At 36.6% G+C, this 24546-nt stretch overlaps 4 protein-coding genes across 4 annotated transcripts; 3 read left to right on the forward strand and 1 right to left on the reverse strand.

The window, feature by feature from the left end:
- The first annotated feature begins 380 nt into the window (after positions 1-380).
- On the forward strand, positions 381-5699 carry LOC125815981 (glutathione S-transferase zeta class-like). Its single transcript, XM_049495557.1, has 10 exons — positions 381-503; positions 572-631; positions 1208-1293; positions 1376-1447; positions 2323-2376; positions 2477-2552; positions 3503-3564; positions 4173-4232; positions 5064-5176; positions 5308-5699. The coding sequence occupies exons 1-9, from the start codon at positions 398-400 to the stop codon at positions 5160-5162; spliced, it is 675 nt and encodes a 224-aa protein (XP_049351514.1). The 5' UTR covers positions 381-397; the 3' UTR covers positions 5163-5176; positions 5308-5699.
- A 383-nt stretch (positions 5700-6082) lies between these two features.
- On the reverse strand, positions 6083-8284 carry LOC125816804 (uncharacterized). The gene is made up of 5 exons (XM_049496424.1): positions 7877-8284; positions 7613-7776; positions 6588-7314; positions 6345-6436; positions 6083-6251 (listed from the first exon to the last, which is right to left on the reverse strand). The coding sequence occupies exons 1-5, from the start codon at positions 8195-8197 to the stop codon at positions 6083-6085; spliced, it is 1473 nt and encodes a 490-aa protein (XP_049352381.1). The 5' UTR covers positions 8198-8284.
- Positions 8285-9429: 1145 nt separating this feature from the next.
- On the forward strand, positions 9430-20177 carry LOC125815925 (leucine-rich repeat receptor protein kinase HPCA1-like). The gene is made up of 20 exons (XM_049495500.1): positions 9430-9650; positions 9739-9954; positions 10972-11092; positions 11181-11252; positions 11774-11848; positions 11935-12006; positions 13063-13224; positions 13313-13387; positions 14029-14100; positions 14192-14263; positions 14375-14443; positions 14641-14715; positions 15601-15672; positions 15816-15947; positions 16033-16505; positions 16628-16780; positions 16865-16998; positions 18438-18657; positions 19050-19285; positions 19607-20177. The coding sequence occupies exons 2-20, from the start codon at positions 9864-9866 to the stop codon at positions 20081-20083; spliced, it is 2853 nt and encodes a 950-aa protein (XP_049351457.1). The 5' UTR covers positions 9430-9650; positions 9739-9863; the 3' UTR covers positions 20084-20177.
- Positions 20178-20757: 580 nt separating this feature from the next.
- LOC125815926 (pentatricopeptide repeat-containing protein At3g49710) lies at positions 20758-23142 on the forward strand. Its single transcript, XM_049495501.1, has one exon. It carries the CDS (start codon positions 20838-20840, stop codon positions 22998-23000), a length of 2163 nt encoding a protein of 720 aa, XP_049351458.1. The 5' UTR covers positions 20758-20837; the 3' UTR covers positions 23001-23142.
- The last annotated feature ends 1404 nt before the right edge of the window (positions 23143-24546 follow it).

Consider the following 24546-nt stretch of genomic DNA (forward strand, 5'->3'; position numbering starts at 1 on the left):
AAAGAAAATCAGTCTCGATTTAATTCCTAATATGAAAATCCTGGATAACAATAGCTTTTTATGATTCGAATTAGTCAAGCATGTATCAATATCATTGAAAAACCAATGAAGAAAAATGAAACAAAAAAACAAAATGTTAGGAAACTACAAAGTAGTCGGAGTGGGGCCGGCAGGCGTAGACGTATTCGGGTCGGGCCCGCCGACAAGAGGAAAAATTCAATTTTGGTACCAACTGTATCAGTATATGTTAGTATCAGATATTCTGTCCTTCTTGATCATTTCTAACAGTACGAAGATTTGCCATTGATATGGTGAGTACTTATCTCGGTTTACACTAATTATGTTGGCAAAAACAATTGAATGGGGGTTTTATCGGTAGTTTTTATTTATTTATTTCATGAATTTTCAGGCAGGGAGCGGGGAGGAATCAAAGAAGTTGCAGCTCTACTCATATTGGAGGAGTTCATGTGCATTTCGTGTTCGAATAGCTCTTAATTTGAAAGGTTATTTTTCCGATTACTTTCTCTTTCCGTTCCGAAAAAAAGAGTATTATTTTGTTTTTTCTTGTTAGGCTTGGATTATGAGTATAAAGCTGTTAACTTGCTTAAAGGAGAACAAAGGACCCTGGTAAGTCTGTAACTTTTTTTTTTTTTTGGGGGTGTTCAGTTTTTGAACGGTTGAAAGATTGGGTGTGTGTTTGGTATGATGGAAAGTGTTCTCTTGGAAAGTAGTAAGTGTTTTTTTTTTTTTTTGCTTATTTTCTTGTGTTTGGTATGTAAGTGTAAAATATTATATCAACTATGTGTGTAAAATTACACAAACACTATGGAAGTGTGTATGGGGGTCAATGAGGGTGGGGTTATTGGAGGGTGGAAAGAGATGATCAATATGGAATGATACTTGTGGAGTTTCTTTTCCCTACTCTCATTCTCCTCATTTTTAAGCAGTTTGTTTTCCTACTGAAAGTGTTCTTCAAAGATTTTGACCCACCAAACATAAGTGAAATGGAAAAACCATACCAAATACGCCCTTGTTGATCAATAGAGAGCGTGTGGTATTTGTTAGTTATAATGTTACATGGAGGTGCTGGTTTTTATTAAATAGGATTAAAGACGGTAAATTGGGTTCTGGGGGTGTTAAACAAATCACTGTAGAATTCTTTTGAACTTATTTTCCTTCTTTTTCGTCTTTGTAATGTGTGGAATAGAATACTTGAAGCTGAATCCCCTTGGATATGTGCCCACATTGGTGGATGGAGATGCAGTAATAGCCGACTCTTTTGCTATCTTAATGGTGCGTTTTTCTTGTGCTGTGCCATTTGAGTGTGTAACTTTTTATCATTACTATGTTGGTAATGAGAAGATTTTTTGGGCAGTATCTGGAAGAGAAGTATCCCCAGCGAGCATTGTTGCCTCAGGATTGTCAGAAAAGAGCAATCAACTATCAGGTACAAAGGAAAAGTGGATGATGGTATTTTATGGCCATCAAGAGCTAAAGTTCTTTAGTATTGATTAAAAAAAATAGGAACTAAAGTTTTTTAGTACCGTGCTCTGGGGTCTGATTATTTAATACCACTGTACGTATGTAGCTTAAGCAGCTGGACCGAAGTTCTGAATTTTAGCGATTTCATGCAGTGGAATGAAAATGACTTGGTTATTACCTGGAATCTCTGCTGAAACACTTCCCTCCATATTGAGAATGAATCAATTGCCTTTAAACCGAATGTTACTTATTTGAAAATAAAAAGAACTTAAGATACCCTGATAAATACTTATAAAAATATAGATAGTATAATGTTGAATGGTTTAGCACATCATTCAATTCTACTTGTTTTCAATCTATTTCCTGTTGAGGAATTCAAAGAACGGTGTACATTTTAAGTATTATCTTCTGATGACTTAGAATTCAATTGTTTCATCACTTAGATGTGCCCTGAGTGACTAAAATTACACGGTTTCCTCGTCTCAGATGTCTAGTATTTCCAAGTCCATCTTTTGTTGAGTCCATAAGCAAAGTAGGATAATCCACTTAAGCAGATGAAAATATCATGTAATCGAAAACTTTGGGACTCTGCTGTCATCTATCTGGAATATGGCCTTCTTTGTTTGCACTTCACTAAAGTACTGATACCTCTCATGATATAAGCTGCCAGAAAGAGAGAGATTTTAATTCCAGTGCATTCCTGTAACTCTTTCTCAACCTTTATCCCTAGTCTCCTATGTCTTTCTGTTTGCCTCTTTTTTCTTTCTGAAATATTATTTTACCCAAGTTCTTGGAATTGGAATTGATTTAGCATATCTTCCCTGTTTTCCATTTCTGCAGGCTGCAAACATTGTTTCGGCAAACATTCAGCCTCTACAGAATCTTGCTGTACTTGTGAGTTTAAATTATTATTCGTTCACTGGTGTATAAGGTCATTTTCATGTGTTTAAAGATTCATACGATTTTACTTTTTTTTTGGCCTTCCCATTCACAGAAGTACATCCACGAAAAAGTTGGCCCTAATGAGACAACCCTTTGGGTTCAAAGTCATATAACAAAAGGCTTTGAAGGTAACATTGCTCTTAGTGCCTTTGCAGACATACATTACTTCCTGTCCCATAAATTTGTTTTTGATAAGTATTTTGGTCCCATAAGCCGCTCATAGGACTAGATTTGGACAGTACCTCTGCGTGCTTCACGTTGCAGAAATTGAATGGCTTACATTTAATTTTCGGAATTTTACAAATGTTCCCTAAGAAGAGCCTAAGATTCTTGGATGAAGACACTAGAATGGTCATTTTCTTGTACGTAATTTTGCAGTTGTCAAGTACCTAACTTAGCACTCGCTGGTATAAGTTAATCTTAGACTCAGTAAAGGTTGTTGTAGTAACTTCAGGCTGAATTACTGTTTCGCTCTTAGGCACTGGATATTTGATGGAACTTCTATTCAGATGCTTATAACAGAGATTTTCTTTTCTGTTAGTAGTAGCCCAGCCTATCAAGCAGGGGCAACTATTTGCCATTATCAGTATCCCAGCCAAATTTGCATTAGCTATTGATTGGTTGGCTTGTTCTTGCAAACTTTTGCTTCTGGTTGCTGAAATTGCATCTCCTTTTCTGTCACTGGTTCTGCTTGCTTTTTTTTTTCGTCCTCTGAATCTTGTTTTAAGATCAACTCGTCTTTGTAACAGCCACATGCTTTTGCTCTCTTGAATTTTGGATCAAGCTGATGCCTGTAGGAAATAAATCAAATTAATATCCAAAAAAGTTGTTTCCTGTAGATCTGTAGCATGTGTTTTAGATGCTTAGGTCCTTGGCATTTGTAATTAAAGTTCCAGAAGACAATTCCCAATAGAAGGTTCCTGTGGCCACGATGTGCTAGGATTGATTGTTTGATGTACTGCAGTTGATTGCAGTTCACGAGAATAAACTGATTTTAATTGTAACAGTAGGAGTTGTTAGAAGAAGGATTTATCTCAGTTGATCTAGAGGTTTCCTTAACAGAGATTTGCTTTTGCAGCACTTGAAAAGCTACTTAAAGATTATGCTGGAAAGTATGCAACAGGAGATGAAGTTTACATGGTTTGTTTCTTTTCAGTTCATATATTGCTGCCTCATATGCACTGACAGCACACAATGCTAACAGGTGTCTTGATATGTTTCATACATGTGTTGACCTTAGCAACTCACTGTGCACTTCCAAGTCTTTTACCCCCTTAGGTCTCATATGCTTTCTTTTTTCCTTGATAAGTAAAGGGAAATTATATTAGTAACACTCGGGGATATGCTATTAGCAATATTAAGTAAAATCTCCTCCTTTTCTATCTCCCAGACATTAAAATTCCTTCTAAATTGAAACGTTCATGAGCTTCCATCCTGTTAATAAGCTATTCTACCATTTTTTGTCAAGTGCTGCACTATATAATCAGGAACCGTGACCACTTATGATTTGTAAGGTCTCATATGCTTTCTTAATTTGGTCAAAGAAGGTAAAGATCATTCAATTCTCACGTAATAAGTAAGCTCACTAGAACTTGATTGTAAAAAAAAACAATTATACCTGCATGATGAAATAGTGATGACCTGATTCAGTTCACTCAGTATTATCTTTAACAGACCAAAACGATTCACACTTCTATTATGCCATATAGAATCCAATTCAGATGCTTAACTTATTTTGCAACTTGCAGGCCGACTTGTTTCTGGCACCTCAGATCCATGCGGCAATCAAGCGTTTTGAAGTTGACATGGTAATGCCTTTATAATAGACATCCCACCGTATACATGAGAGTCATTTTCATTTCTACTCGCTTTCTGGTATAAAATGAACATGGTGCAATAAAGTTTTTTTTTTTTTTTTGATATCCAAGAAATCTGTCTGTGACCCGCCCTTTGGACCAATCACAGCCTTCTAAACTTGGTCGATAATGGGCCCACCCCTCTACCCTTCTCCACTTAAATACCGGGCTCCGCTTTGCATGGTGTGGGGCTTGAACCTGCGACCTAAGCCACAAATCCTCCACCTTTTGCCACTTGAGCTAGGCCTTGGGGGCAGGTGCAATAAAGATTTTGTAAACCTAAAGAAGGGAAATTAACGTCTTTCTTGATTTATGTAGTTCAGTGTCTTACAAGCCTCAGGTAATAAGTATCTGATCTTGTGAATTTTTTCTCAATGGCATACATAATGAGTACCTAAAAGTTACTTCTGTTTTCTCATATCGGAGTAGAGACAAGGCAGTGCACTGCTACCTTTCTTGATCAAATAAAGGGGTATTTATTGCTGCTTCATTTCATTTGTTTTGGTAGCAGCAATCGATCATTTCCTGACAGTTTACCTTTCTTTGAATTAGCGTCTTGCCAATCCATTGCTTTCTTACTTTTTTTTTGGGTCTTCTTTTAATCAATTGTTGCTTTCAAGAAATAGTTTTTTCCTCTCAAATAAACTGGATGGTATATTCCACTTACTTGATTTACCATAGTCAATGGTGGTACTTTCATGTTTCTTAGGTGAAGTTATATGCATACATCTCTTTCTCTTTAACGAATATCTTCTTCCTAAAAGTTGTCAATGCAATGTGCAGAATCAATTCCCTACTCTGTTGAGGGTATTTGAGGCTTACCAAGAGCTGCCTGCTTTCCAGGATGCTATGCCAGAAAAACAGCCTGATGCCACATGCTGAGGCAAGATTCTGAGGTAGTTAATTACTTTGGAGATAAAGAATATTGACTATATTCATTTATTATATTGCCTTAAATAGTCATATCTGTGCACCAACAACCACTTGTGTTATCACAAACTAATTTTGTTAGTATTTCAGTGAGCAGGCCATCCATCTCCTTTAAAGTTCCTTTCTCAAACCATTGGCATAACTGCTGGACTTGAATTTTGGCAGAATTGTTAGCTGTTTTGCTGCACATTCTATTTCTGGAGGCATTTGCCTTTTGTAAACTTCTTTACGATGAATAAATGTAGAGCTGTGTAACACTAGCAAACTTCTTTACGATGAATACATGTAGAGCTGTGTAACACTTGCAAACTTCTTTACAATGAATAATGTAGAGCCGTGTAACACTTGAGTTATGGCACAGTCATGAGCTACTGAAGTACAGATAGTGAAAATGGTGTTATACCTATGTTAAGGAGCTTAGGATGAAACATTCCTTGGTCTATGTTGTGATTTGTGAGATATTATAAATTTCTCTGCATGTTGAAAAGAGCAGATGTTTCTATTATTATTTTTCGTTTGGTTGACCTGAGTACTTGGTAGACATATCATTAATCACCAACTCGGTAGCTTGTTGCGGTGTTCGGAATTGTAGGAGGGAAAGGGATTTCTACATGAAACAGATATGTTGCATGTACCGTCATGGAAGTGAAAGGAGGTTACATCAACAAAAGAAAAGGCAAATTTAACATTAATCATCATCAGGAAACATACCAATATGGCCGAAATATACAAAATCAATACACTAATTATGTATATCCAAAGAGGCATTGGACTGTAATTATCCCTTAATCAATCATTCATGCCATGAGCATTATCCTTCTAAGTTACACGCCAAGCTTTTCTGTGGAGGTTATCAAAGTTAGGCCTCAATATTATCCTTCTAAGTTACACGCCAAGCTTTTCGCTGAGGTTATGTTCAACTTCTTGCATTTGCCCTTTCTTTTATGTCTCATATTTGCGGCAGTAAAAAGTTTATATGCCGAGTGGGGCATCTCGCTAAGCTTACCAAACCGTTCCTCATAAAAGTGCCACACCTCCAACCTGCTCAAGAGAAAAACCAGCAATAGAACTTTAGCAAGGAAGATGATCACATAGAGAATAAGTTCGAATAGGGAAATGGGTGCAGCAGCCCACCAATATTCTAAGAACTGAAACGGTGCATACTTCCCATAAATATTTTCAACATCTCTTTGAACGTTCTGTATGGTGGAGGTTCTCGCACGAACCTGGAATTTTTTTGGAAAAGTGAATGATCTGTCTTAAGATTCTTAATAACATATGAATCCATAATAATTTCAGGGGAATATCACGTGCTGGTGTACATTGGTACAAGTAATAGACGTGCCTTTAAGTCAAGTTTGAAGTGAAAGGTAATACCTGCTTTAGATGCCTAATTGTTTCTGAATCAGTAGGAATCACATGATAATAACCCAAGCACATAAGTACATTAGCACAAGTAAATCGGCCAAATCCATCTATTTCTCTCAGCTGCTCAGCCATTTTATCATAATTGGCCAAGCTTGGGTTGCTACAAGCTTCTTCAAGTTCTTTCAACTGAATACTGCCTTCAACTATGCCCTTAGCAAGCTTTATAATGCGGCCAGCTCTATAACCAAGACCGCAACGCTTTGCTAGAAAACTTTCATCAAGGCTTGCCAATTCTTTCGGGCTAGGGAAGTTCCCAAGCTGATTAAAAGAGCTCAGCTTTCTATCTTCTGAAGGATCAGGATTGAATGGTGCACTTGTACCAACATCGCAAACCTCAGTAGTATCCCGACAAAGATTACTCTTTTTGAGAACCTCTTCACCAACTGAAAATGCAGGTGTCACAGTTACACCCGGTTTCCCTATATCTATGATTTCTTCGACTTCGGTAAGCCTCTCCAACAATTTTCTGGAACATCCATAAGCTCCAGCTCTTTTTCGTGATTCTTTTCCTGCTGGTGTTGCTGGTGTTCTTGGAGTGAAATGCTCAGACTTGAAAGTTATGCCCTTCAACTGATTTTGATTATCAGGATCAGGAAAAGATGCAGCTAACGAGGGACAGTTCAGCTCCAACTGAAGCTCGCATAATGCTTCAACCATGCTCAACGTCCTTGACCACCTACACAAAGGAATCAAAGATTATCAGAAAAGGCCACACATTTATGAATGTTTCTGTCTTTCGATTTTATCCAAACACCACATCAAGCTGCTACCAGGGCTACATGTCCATAATTTCACTTCTCATGAAACAATTGGTTCATTCTCTTGTTTTCTTCAAAATCTTGACTTCCCTACTGGGCTTGCATAACATCATTGGGTCGACTAGAAAAATTCTTAGCATAGGTTTATACTATATTGTCTCTTTTTGATTAATGAATGTAACTAGTTTAATACTGCTACTCAGTTCAACTACTCACTGGCAATTGCAGAGCAGCATACACTTCACCATGTCCTCAAACAATGTCGGCGATCTAAACACTCTCCCAAATCCCCTCTCATTTGCTTCTCCACAAATCTCCTGAAACTGTTTCACTCTTTTATTCTCTTCCACTGATAATCTCACCATTCGCCTCACTTGACCCTATATAACAGTTAAAGTAAACCCCAGCCAATAAACAAAGCCACACAAGGAAATGCATAAGGTACAAAATTTACACAAATACTTTCGGAAAAAGAAGTACCAGCAGAGAGCGTTGTTGTATAGTAGAAAGGGAATCAGTACCGAAAACTCGAAGAAGGAGTGAATGAGGAGAATCCGAGGGTTGAGTAATTTGGACAAGAACTGATTGTTCGTGATCATCATCGTTGATGTTTTCGGAGAGGCGTAGTGGGCGTTCTAGGGTTTTGGAGAGAGAGTCCCAGCGGTTTGGGGCCATCATAAATAGGCCGTGGCTACATACTGCTTTTTCCAAATCGAATGTGGCGCAGTCTCCGTCTCCGTCTTCGAGTGGTAGCTCCACCACCACGCTGCGGTGGCGATCGATCTCTTGCCGGTGCTGCATTTTACTGTTGAGAGCCGTTGGAACGAGAGAGGAGAAAGAAGAAGAATAATAAATCTGCAGAGGATTATAGCCCTTACCTTTGGTAAATGTTCATTGTCGCCCTAATTTTTTATACCAATGAATAATTAAATATCAATTTATCTGAGGAAAACGGTAGATCAAGAGTAACTGAAATAACGAACCAAAATATTGCATAATTACTAATCGATAACATCTCGTAAAGATAAATATCATTTGAATATCCTTATAAAAATAGCTAGTAAACTAACTAAAATTGATGTCTTCAATTTCTATCGGCCTTCACGTCTTAATTTTTTTCTTTTGAATTATTAAATTTTTATTCATTTTCTATTTGAAAGCAAACTTATATTTGTTCATGAAAGAGCACTATTTAATATGTGTTGTTTGAAATATTTTTAAAGAAATTTAGATATTTTTATTGTTTGAAAGTTAAGACATATAATTGATTTATATCTCATATAAAATAATGCTAGATATTTTAAATTTTATGAGTTTCTTTAACTTTTGTATTTTGTATTGTTTTTTTTTTTTTGTGTTTTATGCTATTTTATTAAAGTTTATATTAAATAATATAAAATAATGATTTATGAAGCTTAGATTTCATGTCTCGAACTGCGTACTAAGTACTCCCTCCGTCCCATTTTATGTGGCAACATTTGACCGGGCACGGAGTTTAAGAAATAAATGAAGACTTTGAAATGTTTACCAAATTGCCCTTTTAAAAAGTAGACTCAATTTCTCTGTCCTCATAAATGTATTGGAGTATTATTTTAAGATTAAGTGGGACCAACAAGGATAAAAAAGGAATTGTACCTTTAAATACTTTCCTTATAAGGAAATGTGACATTCTTTTTGGGACTGACCAAAAAGGAAATGTTGTCACATAAAATGGGACGGAGGGAGTAATTTACCTCACGTTCCTGCTTTTTAAAACAATAATTTTAAATATAAAACTTAGAGAAAGATGCAATTAATCACATATATATTAGATGGAACCGTTCTGTCATTCTTGAACAAACATAATTTTTAGAAATAAATTTCTTTCTTTGGAATGTTCAACTTTCGCCATGGCGCCCATTCTTGTTCTTTGTACTTCATTATTTTAAGGCCTAGGGCGGTCGCTTTAGAGTTCAAATGGAGTTTAAAGTAACAATCTTTATCTAGGAAAAACTCTTCTTGATTCGTTCATACAAGAATATGTCCTCTTCTTTATTTTTCATACGTTGTATAGAAAATATTTGCTTTCTTGTTTATGTTAAACAACAATATTTCATACCTGCACCCTTTAAATTTTCCCCCTTTATGATTAGTTTATTAGGATGATGAAATCAGAAAGTGACATGGGACTTGGATATTTGGTCAAAGTTCTTGATTTTTATCAAGAAACCTTCTTCTTGTTGGCTTGTTCTTATTGTTGGCTTGAGGAATCAGGGTATGTAATATACTGTATACACATTATTTTATTTGTCTTGACTTTGTTTTCAACAGGTTTTCTTGGACTCATTCTTTTGTCCATGCAGCGTGAAGGTCAAGGATAACTTGCTGGATATTAGGAAGGCGTTATTTACAAGGCTTGCACTGAAATATAGTTTTTCTTTTCCAACAAAAGGTTGGGGTGTTGGATGTTCAAGAAAAAGGTTTTGCTATGCTGGAAATGGGTTCAAGAAGTCATGTCTTCCTCCTGATTTTTGTATCCCAAATTCTGGCTATACTGGGACAAACAAACAGCAATGATGGTACTGTTTATTTTTTCTCTGATTATCCATTTAAGATTACTTGATATGCACTTTCTTGTTTTTCTTGGTTAAATTCGAAACTGTTTCAGATTTGATTGCGTGTGAGTCTATAACCTAGGCCATAGATAGCTAGAATTGGGTGTATTCTAGATTCCTAACTGTTCAAAAGTACAAACAGCTGAATTGTTTTTGGGGTTCATGATATAGAAACTAATAACTATCGTATTCCATCCTGCATCGTGGTTTATTCTATTTTTGGAATTTAGACGAAGCATGCTGTTTTACTTTCTTTGAATGTCACATTTGTGTGGGCTGAATTTTTATTTGACTAGTTCTTTGAACTTTGAGTTGGAGTGACTAATTCATCTGAAAAGTTTGAGGTGCCTACGGTCCCAGCCTACAGTTCTTGCTGATTGTTAGTGGGCTGCTGTGATTGATTGCTATATGCATGCTTGTGTGAGCTAGTATGTGGAAAAAATACCAAAGTTAAGCAACAGGAAGGGATAACTAAGTCATACAAACGATGAATGAGAAAACTTTATGATCTAGCAGTTCTTTAGCATTATTGAAGACTGAATGATGGGCAAAATGCTAGGCAACACATTCCATTCAAAACTAAGCATATTTTAGAAGTACTCAGAGTCGTGTTTTCTTTACTGGGATCTCTTTCTGCCTTTACTCCCAATTTAGAATATAGGATTTATTTTTTTGAAATATGCTCTTCTTGTAGTTTAGTTGACCAAATTACTGATCAACCGAAAAGACGTCCAAAGTTAGCAATGCAGATACAAAGTATAAATTAGCAACAAACTTCGAAGAAGCTGCTATACTATCTAAATTTATTGTCATGGATTGTCCGTTGAAAAAAGTTATTGGAGTACTTGTCAAATTTGAATGCTTATAAAGTTTTGCGCTTTTTGTAAGCTTGAGTTTTAAGAGTACATTTGTAGTTGGTTAAACATCTACGTTTTTGATAGTACAGTACAGAGGCCATTTATAGTTCCTTTTATTATGCAGCCACTGCTCTGTTTTCTCTCAAATCTAGTTGGAATAACTTGCCACCAAATTGGGAGGGGTCAGATCCTTGTGGTAGCAGCTGGGCAGGAATTATCTGTGACAACTCACGCGTAACCTCAATGTATATCCTCAATATTTGAAATTTCTGATTGTTCTGTAGCTTGCCTACCTTCCCTTCCTCATTGTTTTCTTTAACTTTCCTTTTGCAGAAAGTTATCAGGCATGGGCTTGGAAGGCAATCAGTTTGGAGATCTTTCATCATTAACTGCATTGCAAATTTTGTATGTTTTTTTTTGATGAAGTAGATTCATTTTAAGGCATCAAGAAGATGCAAGCTTTACAAGGACGTTTTTTATTTTGTTTTTCTGTCTTGACTGTTAAGAATCAATGATAAGCTTCCAGAATCATCTTTAGTTCACCTATATTTCTTTCTCCAACTCTTATCTGAAGAACAACAGTAGTTTCATGTAAAAATCATTAAGAATGCTGCAGCTAGTTCTCAAAGTAAATGAATGCAATATCCATGTCTTTCTTTGCTACATATATTATTCTGGCCTCATCTCTTCTTCATCCCAAACTAATTCCTGCAAGTATTTGTAAGGAGTATACATATCATAAGAAAGATTTGATCTTTCTTTCTCAACTAACAGGAATAATTTCTGCCATTCGGATCCACTGCTTTAATTAGTTTCTAACCTTTTTCTTACCCCAAATTAACCTATTCAAATGATTTATCACTTTGCTTCGTTTGTTGTATCAAATTTGGTTTTTGAGGCACGCATTATGAACTTCTTTGTTGTAGGGACCTCTCGAATAATGTTGGTTTGAAAGGAACTCTTCCATCATCAATTGGAAATTTGAAGAATTTGACAACCTTGTAAGAAATCCAAATGGCCACTCCAGTATGTTCTATATAACTGTGTAGTCTAAATCCTGACTTCAGAAGCTGGTCATTTTATGCAGAATCTTAGTTGGTTGCAGTTTCTTTGGTCCAATTCCAGAATCAATTGGTTCTCTGCAGCAGCTGGTTTTTATGTAAGCATTACTTTTCCAGTTTATCCATTTGCTTACCTGAAGTTTAATCATTAATGTAAAGACATGACACCTGGGCTAACTCAACCCCAAAAGCTAACTCATGAGGGGAGGTTTGTCCAAGTCCATATAAGGAAACCAATTTCCTATCCCTCTACTCATGTGGGACTTCTTAACACTACCCTACACGTCCAAACCTCAACTGGAGCGTGAAACTTATAATGGGGGGCCAACATCGGTGAACAACAAATTGGGATGAGCCTGACTCTGATACCATGTAAAGATATGACATCTGGGCCTAACTCAACCCCAAAAGCTAGCTCATGAGGGGAGGTTTATCCAAGTCCATCTAAGGAGACCAATTTCCCATCCCTCTACCGATGTGGGACTTCTTAACAATTGATTGCTTCCATTTTCTTTATCTGAAGTTTAATCATTAATTGCTTCCGTTCTGTTTACCTAGAGTGAAATTGTGCATTTCTTCTATGTCGAACTTTGGCAACTGGGTAATTATTCTTGCCGTTAAAAACAAGTTTGGTTAACAATTTTTTTTTTGCTTTTCTTATCAACGCTCCAAGCAAATTAGATTCAGTTCATGGGAAAGGTGTATTCAACATTATTAAGATTGGATTTCATTTGAAAACGAAAAGTTGCCCACAAGTGATGGGTATATAAAACAGAGATTCTCTAACCAATAACTTGCAACTTTCCCTGCCTAGATTACAGAATTGTGCTGGAGTAGGATTCAGTAAATTGAAATTGAGTATTGGAACTTAGTGGTCCAGTGACTGAAATTCATCCCTAACACGTGAAGTATATTAGACGAGGTGTGGCATGGATTCATTTGTAGTTTCTAATAAACACAAGCATTGTTGTTTTTTTGTTGAGTATCATCTTATGGTCGTATAAACAGAAGCAGATGACAGAGAGGTCTTCTCTATTTCATATTATGTTCAATTACATTCTTCATCTTTGTTTAAGGGTCTATGATATATGTTCTCTTTAGCAGTCAGCTTATTCTTGACTTAATTTCGTATCTTTTTTACAACATTTCGACAGATCTCTAACTTCTAACAGCTTCACTGGGCCAATTCCACCATCAATAGGCAATTTATCTAAATTGTCATGGCTTGATCTGAGTGACAATAAAATTAATGGGACTATCCCAATCTCACAAGGTTCAACACTTGGTTTGGATTCACTAGTCAATACCAGACACCTGTATGTTGCCTCTCTATAAAATGTAACTTTCATTCTAGTCTTTTTCTCTACTTTAGTAGTTGTATTAAGTTTTATCCGTTTCTTGCAGTCACTTGTCAAAAAATCAGCTCTCTGGCCTAATCCAACCTCAACTCTTCAATGCAAGCATGAAGCTGATACATGTGTGAGTATGTAGGCAAGTTAAGTGTATATTTTCATTTTAAAACTCATATATCTGGCTAACTTAATTTACTTAAACCTTTTGAGGAATAAATACATTATGACCTTCTATTACTTCCCAAGCTGAATAGAATGTTTTAAGAATGTATGTTTTTGCTTCTTTTATTGTGTGCTTTGTTGCAGGGAGCTATGCAAGTATTTTACATTTTCTTTGTGTAGCATCTTTCGTTTGCCTCAACTCTCACCTTTTTTAGTTGTCAGTTGTCATTTGCAATAACTTGTGATATATATTGTATTTATCATGGTATCCCTTATGTGTTTGACTTCCTTAACACAAATGGATTAATTAACATTGTTGCTTTGGTAGAATATGTGCTCTTCTGCATTGGGCTCTATGCCAGCACAACTATATGCATCACTTTCAAAGTATGCTGTCAGGTTGTAATACTATAATATCCTTAGGAGAGAACAATATCGTTAATGTATGTTCATTGTTGATGGAATATTCAAGAAGTGATTTTTTGACTAAAGACCTTAAGAATGGAGACTGATGCTGAAGAAATGATGTTCATTCATAAGAAACAGTGCCATGCTGCAAGTCATTTTTCTCTTGATTTTGATGATACTTGTCTTACTATTGATCAGGATTTTAGATCACAACCAACTGACCGGAGAAATTCCAGAGTCTCTGGGAAGTCTGCAGAATTTGGAAATTTTGTGAGTTTCCAGTGTTGTCAGAATTATTTGCTCAAGTAGTTTCTACCCAGAAGTTGTGTTCTTTTCATTACATTTCTTGTCATGTCTACAGGCGACTGGACTGGAACTCTCTCAATGGATCTGTACCTTCCAAGCTCAGCAATGTTACAAGTCTCAGTGAGCTGTATGCACTCAATAGAGGATGCACCTAATCAGTTTCTGTTGATCCCTTGATGTAAAAGTAGCATGCTATTGGTATTTTATTTCAAAAATACTTCTTTCGTTTTCATTTTAGGTACTTATCCAATAATAATCTCAATGGATCAATTCCGGACCTTGCAAATATGAGCTTGCTAACCTATGTGTAAGTCGGTGTTTAGGTTTTTTATAACTATGAAATATGTACTAATGCTTGTAGACTTCCCTTATGACAGATTTCTAATTTCTCGTCGAAGAAATGCTTCATTCTATTTATTAGACACTCCTTTCAGCAAGGATGTGAAGAATGTGATATACCTGGTTAATGTATGTACTTTCTTATTTTATTCCTATTGTTTGCAGGGGCATGAGCAATAACAGTTTCAATGCATCAGATGTTCCAGCATGGTTTACAAAGCTCCCTTTATTGAAAACAATGTACTTCTCTCTCACCTTTCTCTCATGTGCACACACACAAAATTAGTTGTATCAAGTATAAGACCCTGAGGTGGAATAACATACAAATTCTCCAATGCGCCTTCCAAAGAACCTACTCCTGTTTTCTTGACTACCACAAACATGCTTGACTTCCATTAGTTTGGCATCGAGTACTTAGGAAATCAATGGAATATTCTGTTCAGGTCTTACTCTGCTGTGCTTCAGTTGAATACAGTTGACTTGTTACTAAATTGTAGGAAGATTTCCTGCTCTGAAGTCAAGTCTTAGTGGAAGGGTCAGTATAGAAGTTGAAGTGATAGCCTATATAGTTGGCCTAACCAAAGCCTCAAGACAACATAAATTTAACCTGATGAATTGAATCTTAAGTAGGGGTCTTAGCACTACAGCCTACCAGTCAAAGAGGTTTAGAGAAAGCGTAAGCTTTTCATTCTCTTCACGGGAGCCACACAATACACAGCTGGAAGTGAGAGGGTCCATGTAACCCATCTCTTTGTTCCTTATCTTTGTTGGTGAAAGGAAACAACAATTAAGCACTGAGATATGCTATTCCAGATACTACTTTTCCTCTACAAGCATTTATTGGACTTGGGGAATAAAATTTCAAGGAGAAAATGAATTTTTTTTCTTTGATTATATATGCTACTGTTTTAGATTATTTTGGTAGCACACTTTGCATCTATTGAGGAAATCTACTTTATAAATGTGAACCTAAACAAAACTGGTCTGCAAATCCTGTAGAGGAGGAGCTTGTTTTTAAGCGGCATATATCAAATTTAAGGATAGTTCAAGGAAGATAACTACTTGAGTCGCCTTAATCTTGGGGTAATTTGCTGCTTTAGTGATCTTTGATGGACACTGTAACAGATATATGGAGAACACAACACTGCAAGGACAAATCCCTGTTGACTTATTCGGCTTTCCTAACTTGGAGACTATGTAAGTTCACACTTTTTCTCTCATAAAACCGGATTTAGGCAGGGGATGTTTACTCATTAAAATAACGACTTGGATTTAGGATCTACAGCATCACTCTTACAGGAGACATTTTATTTGATCACCAATTGGTTATATATTTGCAGAGGATTGGCCAACAACAAGCTCAACGGGATATTGGATATTGGGACCAGCTATGGGAACAATTTAACACTTGATTTGAGAAATAATTCTATCAAGGACTTCAATCAGAAAACAGGATACAACATGAATATATCGTGAGCAAATTACTTCTCTGTAATTAACCTTCTTATTATGCACATTCTTCTGTTTTGGAGAATAATGTTATATTATATTTTGCAGGCTCGCCGGCAACCCGATTTGTGATGGAACAGGAGCAACAGCCAAATACTGTGCAATTCAGATTTCCAATGATTCCTTCTCATCACCTCTGAAGTGTCCAGCAATGTCTTGCAATTCTGACAAAACATTAAGTCCTACATGCAAATGTTCATATCCATACACTGGGACACTACATTTCTTTTCCCTGTCCTTCTCAAATTTAGAGAACTCTAGCTACTTTACAACCCTTGCTGGCTCTATGATGTCTGCATTTCTATCCAATGGGCTTCCAGTGGATTCAGTTTCTCTAAGTGATCCAACAGTTGATGTTTATTCATATCTTCAAATTGAAGCAAAAATCTTTCCTTCAACACAGGACAGTTTCAATCATACATCAATTCCTTCCATTGGTTACCTGCTCAACCGGAATCCTTTCCAACTCCAATATTTTGGACCCTTTTTCTTTACTTCTGAAAGTTATTGTTGCTTTGCAGGTAACTGAACATGGTTTAAGCAAAAAAAAACATTTTTTTGCTCTTCTTCTTCTCAAATTCTTTTCTGGATAGATATGCAATTCTTATCTAGCTTAACATGTTTGCTTATTTTCGTAATTTAGACGGAAAGAAGAAGTCATCATCACGTACTGGTATCATCATTGGAGTATCGGTTGGTTGTGCAGTGCTTGTGCTCTTAACACTTTGTGCTGGCCTTTATGCTTTTCGCCAGAGAAAAATGGCAAAAAGAGCTGGTCATAGCAGTAACCCTTTTGGTAAGATCAGTTTTTCTTAGATCTGAACCATTTTTCGACATTATTATTTTTTAGCTTCCCAATGATGTCTTCATGTGAATACAGAATCTTGGGACCGTGATACGAGTGGTGCTGTGCCACAACTTAAAGGAGCAAGATGGTTCTCATTTGATGAGATTAGGAAGTGCACAAACAATTTTTCAGAATCTAACTGCATTGGATCTGGGGGCTATGGGAAGGTTTACGATTTCTCTCTTTCTTTCTGTTCCTGCTATAAAGTTCAGCACATATTTAGTGTACTTAAGGTCTTACCTTTTCCCCATACCAATGGATGAACAACATATTGTCCATCTTATGACACAGTGGCATAAATTCGCTTTAACTACCATTTTAAAATGCAATGATGGTCACAGGCTCTTGACTTGTATGTGTTTTTAAAATTTTTGGTAATCGGTATTTATAAGAAGAATATCAAAATATTGGATACCATACCGAAGTACATAGTCACATATACAATTTATATATAGTTCTAGCAAATATATAAAATAGTATTAGTACAAAACTAATTATTCAGACGTTGGAATTTCGACCATCCTATCTTTATTGAAATGTCCTTTTTGTATAATTGATTAATGAAGGAATTTGCATGTTTGTACTTCCTTTTCAATATTTTTACATGTGTAAGGTGTTAGTATGATATAATTGAGATGGTTTTGAAAAGCCGAAGTCATAATTATGAGTATACGTAAGTTGAGTCGGACAAACTATGGTTACCGATTTACTGTACTTAAAAATACCGAAATCCAACTTAAAAAATACCGAACTATACTGAATTAATTTAGTATGGTAATGGTATAGTATATATTTTTAAAAACCAAAAGTACCGAACTGAAGTTTTCAATATAGTACCATGCCCACCCCTAGCTCCAACTATCACACCTAAATAAACCTGTAGATTTTTCAGACAGTAAGTACATTTAGACATCTGGTACACATATCTGAGCAGATGACGAGGAAATGTTTTGAATGAAGTAGTTGTATGTCGATATGGTATTAACATCTTGCACATGGGATCACAAACTTCTTCTATAGATTCACATATTCTAAAGAAAAGTACGCCTTGCCTATATGGTGAAATAGGTAGAAGTGTTTAAGTGAATGACGCAATCTACACTAACTCTTTGTATCTTATCAATTTAAATTTTTTTCCCCCATTTTCCACCTTTAGGAACGATTATGAACTAAACTAGTGTACGATTTATTCAGTTTCTGAGGATGTTGCAAACTCAAAATGAAATATCACTGTGAGGTAGTATTTCTTGGTGTGAAAAGCCAAAGGCAATAAGGAAATAAGTCTCTTGGTTCATTAATTTGCTTCTTCTGTTAGGTTCAGCTGCTGAAATAGTCGTTTCACCCACCTATATGTTTTACCCCTGCCTTATTTGTGTTATTTACCAGCAACATAGGAGCTAGAAGAAATTGCTGAGGCATTTCTAATTGAACTACATTATTATTATTCACTAATAGCTGTTGTTCAGTCATCTAGGACTATATCTTGATTTTTCTGCATGACTGACATATGCATTGCATGGTACAATAATACTGCATCTTTCACACTTTTTGCTAATTTATTTGTAGCATGTCAAATTTTCCAGACTGATACATGTAGCATCAACAGGTCTACAAAGGAACTCTTACTGCTGGGGAGGTAGTTGCAATTAAAAGGGCACAACATGGATCAATGCAGGGGGCTTTTGAGTTCAAAACAGAGATTGAGCTATTGTCAAGGATACATCACAAGAATGTTGTAAGCCTGGTTGGATTTTGTTATGAGCAAGGCGAACAAATGCTGGTTTATGAGTACATTCCAAAGGGTACTCTAAGGGAAAGTCTCTCAGGTAAAAATATTTTTCTGCATTCATCATTCCATATGTTTGCTTCTGAGGAAGCAGATGCTAAGTCCAGTCCAATCTGGCAAATAAGAAAGATTGATATTTCTTCACTAAAACAATATCGATCTGTCCATTGAACTGTCTTGTTCATACAGTGGAAAGTGTTTTATTTACCTTTGTGTAAAATTGAATTCATTATATTGCTTCAGCTCCTTTATCAGACCTGCTAATTTATATGTTTATTCAGCCATTGTCCTCCAAGGAATAACATTCCCAACTGAAACTCTGTCCATCACCATCATGGATTTTCTCTAGTATGATACGAGAATTAATATCAGTGTTTGGGCATATATACAAATTTAATTTGGTTATTCTTAATCTGCATATGGCTCTTGCAGTCAAGCCAAAATTCCAATTGGAGTGGACAAGGAGACTTAGGATAGCCCTTGATGCTGCTAGAGGTTTAGCATACTTGCATGAGCTTGCAGATCCTCCCATAATACACAGGGATGTTAAGTCAAATAACATCTTGCTGGATGACCATTTAACTGCAAAAGTTGCTGATTTTGGCCTATCAAAACTTTTGAGAGACGAAGACAAGGGCCATGTTACCACTCAAGTCAAAGGTACATTGGTGAGTATTACAACCTCAAACCTTGATGGATCAATTTGAGCTGTCTTATAATTCTTATGGATTTGCGTATATCAAACTCTAAAACTTGAAGGCGATTGGTATATCGCCAAGGCTAATATTCTTGATCATGAAATGACTGAACAACATGAAGAAGGATCATTTTGAATCCAATTAAAGAATTAAGTCACCACATGTTATTCATTGTTTAACGTGGTGATAAACTGATATATGCAAATTTTGATTTCAAAGAACATTTGTAATTCCATAATGCACCATCCATACTGCTTCGAAATCCCATTTTCTAAGAATGTTCCTGTGTAGGGATACTTGGATCCTGAATATTACATGAGCCAACAGTTGACTGAGAAAAGTGATGTATATAGCTTTGGGGTGGTGCTGCTCGAGCTGATAACTGCAAGAGCTCCAATAGAACGAGGAAAACACATTGTGAGACTGGTTGCAGAGACCATATATGATTCAAAAGATAACAGCAAACTCTACCAATTAATTGATCCAAGAATAGGTCCAGGTTCAAAACTCGAAGGTGTTGATAGATTATTCACATTGGGAATGAGATGTGTAAATGAATCCGGGGCTGAGAGGCCTTCCATGGGAGAGGCTGTGAAAGAAATTGAGAGTATTCTTGAACTGGCCAGCTTGAGCAAGTATACCGAAGGCGACCTCACTTCGTCTAGCTATGAGGACACAACTCAAGTCAGTCTTGACGATTTTGATAATGACAAGGCTTTTGATTATAGTGGTAAATTTCCTTCTGGTGGCATGAACACCACTTATTGAAACTACTAAGGACTATAACTGTGAGTTATATAAGTTTGTTATTATTGAACATATAACTATGAATTACATTTTGTTTGATTGCTTATTACTAGTGATGCTTCTGTTCTAATACTAGCTATATCAGAAGTCAGAATTACAGATGGCTTCTTGAGATTAAGTGATCTTCATAGTGATATTTGATCGAAATAAAGTAAGATCATACTGTACAGGACTACAGATGAATTTTATAGCTCAAAACTCTAAACTGTAACAAATAAAGAGTTCTCTTGTTACACTGACCTTTGCAGCTATGTCAACAAGCACAACAAATTTAGGATCTTTTTGGCCTTGGACTATGAAGATTGTTTTAGACAATTGCATGATTAGTTGCAAGTAATTTACAGTGTTCAATTTTATCCTGGTTAGAGTTTTGATATTAGGCAAACATCTTCTTGTGAAATTTTAACATTATTAGTTGTATTTTTAATGCGTTGTATCATGTTTAAACAGAATTAAAAGAAATCACCTATAATTTTTTTATTTTGTCTCTGCTCGGATCGTTAGGCTACCCCCCCCCCCCCTCCCCTCTTTAATTCTTGGCATTATACCTAAAAAAAAAAAAGACTATGTCTTCATTGTATTGATTGAACACTCCAACTTACAAAGTGATCATATGAAAAATTTAAAATGAGGATATAAATTGATGTAATGCCTTTCCTCCCAATTTGGTGGCAAGTTATTTTGAGAGCAAAAAAGTGCAGTGGCTGTCCCTTAGATGAACCAACAAAGATTGGTGGAGAGCCTCCAACAATTCCGCCACATTTTGAAAACATGCATAGCCCAGAGAGACCTCTTAACTGGCAAATCTCTGCATACCCTTTACATCAAATCACTCATTCCACCGTCTACTTACTTCTCCAACCATTTCATCCTTCTCTACTCTAAGTGTGGCCTTCTTACCACTGCTCGCAGGGCTTTTGAAGCTACCCCTGAACCCAATGTCTTCTCCTTCAATGCTATCCTTAATGCCTATGCTAAAGAAGCTCAGCCCCACCTTGCCCACCAGCTGTTTGATAAAATTCCCCAACCGGATATTGTTTCTTACAACACCCTTATATCTGCTTATGCTGATCTTGGTTACACCCTGCCTGCTCTTCGGCTCTTTCTTGATTTGAAGGACACGGGTCTTGCTATGGATGGGTTTACTCTTTCAGCTGCTATCACGGCTGCGAATGATAATGTTGATTTCATTACCCAGCTTCATTCATTGTCTATATCCGCTGGGCTTGACTCTTATGCTTCGGTTAATAATACTCTCATCACGTATTATAGCAAAAATGGGCATCTTGATTATGCGCGAGAGGTTTTTGCGTCAATGGGTGAGATAAAAGATGAAGTTTCTTGGAATTCGATGATTGTTGCTTATGGGCAGCATAGGGAAGGGATAAAGGCGTTGGCTTTGTATAAAGAAATGGAACTTAGGGACTTATATTTAGATATGTTTACTTTGGCAAGTGTATTGACAGCACTTACGTCCATGGAAGACTTGAGTGGTGGGCTTCAATTTCATGCTCGGTTAATCAGAATGGGTTTTCACGAAAATCCACATGTTGGAAGTGGGCTGATTGATTTATACTCAAAATGTAGTGCTAGTATGTCAGAGTGCAAAAAAGTATTTCAGGAAATACCTTATCCTGACTTGGTCCTTTGGAACACAATGATTTCTGGATATTCACAGTCTGAATTGTGTGAAGAAGCTGTTGCTTGTTTTAGACAAATGCAGCTTGCTGGCCATCAACCTGATGATTGCAGCTTCGTTTGTGTGATTAGTGCATCTTCTAACTTGTCATCACCATCGCAAGGGAAACAGATTCACTCTTTGGCAATCAAATCTAGCATTTCATCCAATCGTATATCAGTGAACAATGCTCTCATTGCAATGTATTCTAAATGTGGAAGTCTACAAGATGCAAGATTACTTTTTGATAGAATGCCTGAGCATAATGCTGTCACTTTAAATTCCATGATAGCAGGCTATGCTCAGCATGGGCATGGAGCAGAGTCGCTGTTACTTTTTGCATGGATGCTTGAAAGAAATATTACACCTACAAACATAACATTCATCTCTGTCCTATCGTCATGTGCACACACTGGAAAAGTCGAGGAAGGGAAGAAATATTTTGGTTTAATGACTGATAAATTTGGGATAAAACCAGAGGCTGAGCACTATTTATGCATGATTGACCTTTTGGGTCGAGCAGGAAAGCTCGAGGAAGCAGAGACACTAATCGAAACAATGCCATATAATCCTGGTACAATTGGATGGGGCTCATTACTTAGAGCATGTCGAACACATGGTAATATAGAGCTAGCAACAAAGGCAGCTAACCACTGTGTTCAGCTGGATCCATCAAATGCGGCACCGTATGTCATGCTTGCGCACATGAATGCTTGTCTTGGCAGATGGGAAGAGGTAGCATCGATTAGAAAAGAAATGCGAGACAAGGGAGTGAGAAAGCAAGTGGGTTGTAGTTGGATTGAGGTCGCCAAGAGGGTTCACGTCTTTGTGGCAGAAGATAGTTCTCATCCGATGATAAAGTTGGTGTATAAATTCTGGGAAGAGATGTCAAAGAAGATGAAGCAAGAAGGGTATTCTCCCGATTTGAAGTGGGCTATGCTGAGAGATGATGGAACAAGGCAGGAGGAGAAAGAGAGAAGCTTATGGCATCACAGCGAAAAGCTGGCAGTTGCTTTTGGGCTTTTATCGACCAAAGATGGTGAACCTATTCTTATCATAAAGAATTTGAGAATATGTGGCGACTGTCATAATGCAATTAAGATTCTATCTGGTATGACAGGAAGAGAGATTACAGTAAGGGATTGCCACAGGTTTCATTGCTTCAAGGCTGGGGCATGTTCTTGTGGGGATTACTGGTGATAGCGGATAAGTTTAGCAATCAGATGCTAATCTAATTCTAGTCAATTCATGTGATCTCCATGGGCTATGGAGAGTGAAGTTGTGAATGTTATACAGTGTACTTTGAGTTAGTAAGATGGACTAGATTTTGTTCTAAAGAGTTCACAGCATGCAGCTTTCTGGTGTTTGGATTGGATTATTGAGTCTTAAACCATTTTAATCTTATACGTTTAATGCTCTACATGATCTTAGATCTAGCCAGAATTGCTAATCATTTGCAATATATGTGCATTTTGTGAGTAGGGTATGAAGATGACAACCTCTTGTTGATTCACTGCAAGGTAATTACAAGACAACAAAGGAATGTGATGTTACATCTTAAAGAGCTGAAATAATGCATGCCTGAAACAACAAAAGAACCCTACAAAATCTGGGGAAACAAACGAAGAAGCAAGAAGTTTAGTGTGTGCAACACAATCCCAGCTAGCATATGGTAGGTCATATGGAGATAAGGAAATTGTACAAGAAATCATTAAGCTTGAAGGTGGTTGGATAACAACAAGGGTAATATTCTTGACCATGATGACAGAACAACATGAAGTAATATCATTTTGATCCAATTAAAGATTAGTCACTACATGTTATTTATTTTATTTTTTACGTGATGATATTTGCAAATTTTGATATCAGAAAACATTTGTAATTCCATAGTGCACCATCCAGACTGCTTCGAAATCCCATTTTCTAGGGACTAGGAATCTCTCTATGTAAGGGTACTTGGATCCTGAAATTACATGAGCCAACAGTTGAGTGAGAAAAGTGATGTATATAGCTTTGGAGTGGCATTGCTAGAGCTGATAACTGCAAGAGCTCCAATAGAACGAGGAAAACACATGGTGAGACTGGTTGCGGAGACCATATATGATTTAAAAGATAACACCATACTCTACCAGTTAATAGATCTAAGAATAGGTCCAGCTTCAAAACTCAAAGGTGTTGATAAACTATTTACATTGGCAATGAGACGTGTCAATCAATCCGGGGACGAGAGGCCTTCCATGGGTGAGGCTGTGAAAGAAATTGAGGGTATCCTTGAACTGGCTAGCTTGAACAAGTATACTGTATACTGAAGAAGAGCTCACTTCAACTAGGTATGAGGACACAACTCAAGTCAGTCTTGACGATTTCTATAATAACAAGGCTTTTGATTATAGTGGTAAATTTCCTTCTGGTGGTATGAACACCACTAACTGAAGTTAGTAAGGAGTATAACTGTTAGAATTTACATTTGTTTGTTATATTGAGTATAAGTGATCTTTGGTACTTGTGATTCTTCTGTTCTAATACTAGCTATATCTGAAGTCAGAATTACATATGGCTTCTCGAGATTCAAGTGATCTTTATATCGATATTTGATGGAAAGAAAGTTAAATCATACTGTACAGGATCACAGATGAATTCTTTAGCTAAATACCTGGAACTGTAACAACACCAGATTTCTCTTGTTACACTCACCTCAGCAGTTATGTCAACAAGTGCAAAAACTTTAAGAGCTTTTGGTCTTAGA

The sequence above is a fragment of the Solanum verrucosum genome, unplaced genomic scaffold (assembly GCF_900185275.1).
Source record: "Solanum verrucosum unplaced genomic scaffold, falcon-dt-bn FXZP01000261.1, whole genome shotgun sequence".
NCBI classification, from domain to species: Eukaryota; Viridiplantae; Streptophyta; class Magnoliopsida; order Solanales; family Solanaceae; genus Solanum; species Solanum verrucosum.

Excerpts from the sequence above, each read along its gene's own strand:
- LOC125816804 (XM_049496424.1), bottom strand. The coding sequence starts at position 8,197 with ATGCAGCACCGGCAAGAGATCGATCGCCACCGCAGCGTGGTGGTGGAG. Across the intron at positions 7,777-7,876 it reads TACAACAACGCTCTCTGCTG|GGTCAAGTGAGGCGAATGGT; the intron begins GTACTTCTTTTT and ends ACTGTTATATAG. Across the intron at positions 6,437-6,587 it reads CAATTAGGCATCTAAAGCAG|GTTCGTGCGAGAACCTCCAC; the intron begins GTATTACCTTTC and ends AAAAAATTCCAG.
- LOC125815981 (XM_049495557.1), top strand. The coding sequence starts at position 398 with ATGAATTTTCAGGCAGGGAGCGGGGAGGAATCAAAGAAGTTGCAGCTC. Across the intron at positions 3,565-4,172 it reads CAGGAGATGAAGTTTACATG|GCCGACTTGTTTCTGGCACC; the intron begins GTTTGTTTCTTT and ends TGCAACTTGCAG. Across the intron at positions 4,233-5,063 it reads AGCGTTTTGAAGTTGACATG|AATCAATTCCCTACTCTGTT; the intron begins GTAATGCCTTTA and ends TGCAATGTGCAG.
- LOC125815926 (XM_049495501.1), top strand. The coding sequence starts at position 20,838 with ATGAACCAACAAAGATTGGTGGAGAGCCTCCAACAATTCCGCCACATT.
- LOC125815925 (XM_049495500.1), top strand. The coding sequence starts at position 9,864 with ATGCTGGAAATGGGTTCAAGAAGTCATGTCTTCCTCCTGATTTTTGTA. Across the intron at positions 14,264-14,374 it reads GTTACAAGTCTCAGTGAGCT|GTACTTATCCAATAATAATC; the intron begins GTATGCACTCAA and ends TTTTCATTTTAG. Across the intron at positions 14,444-14,640 it reads ATGAGCTTGCTAACCTATGT|GGGCATGAGCAATAACAGTT; the intron begins GTAAGTCGGTGT and ends TATTGTTTGCAG.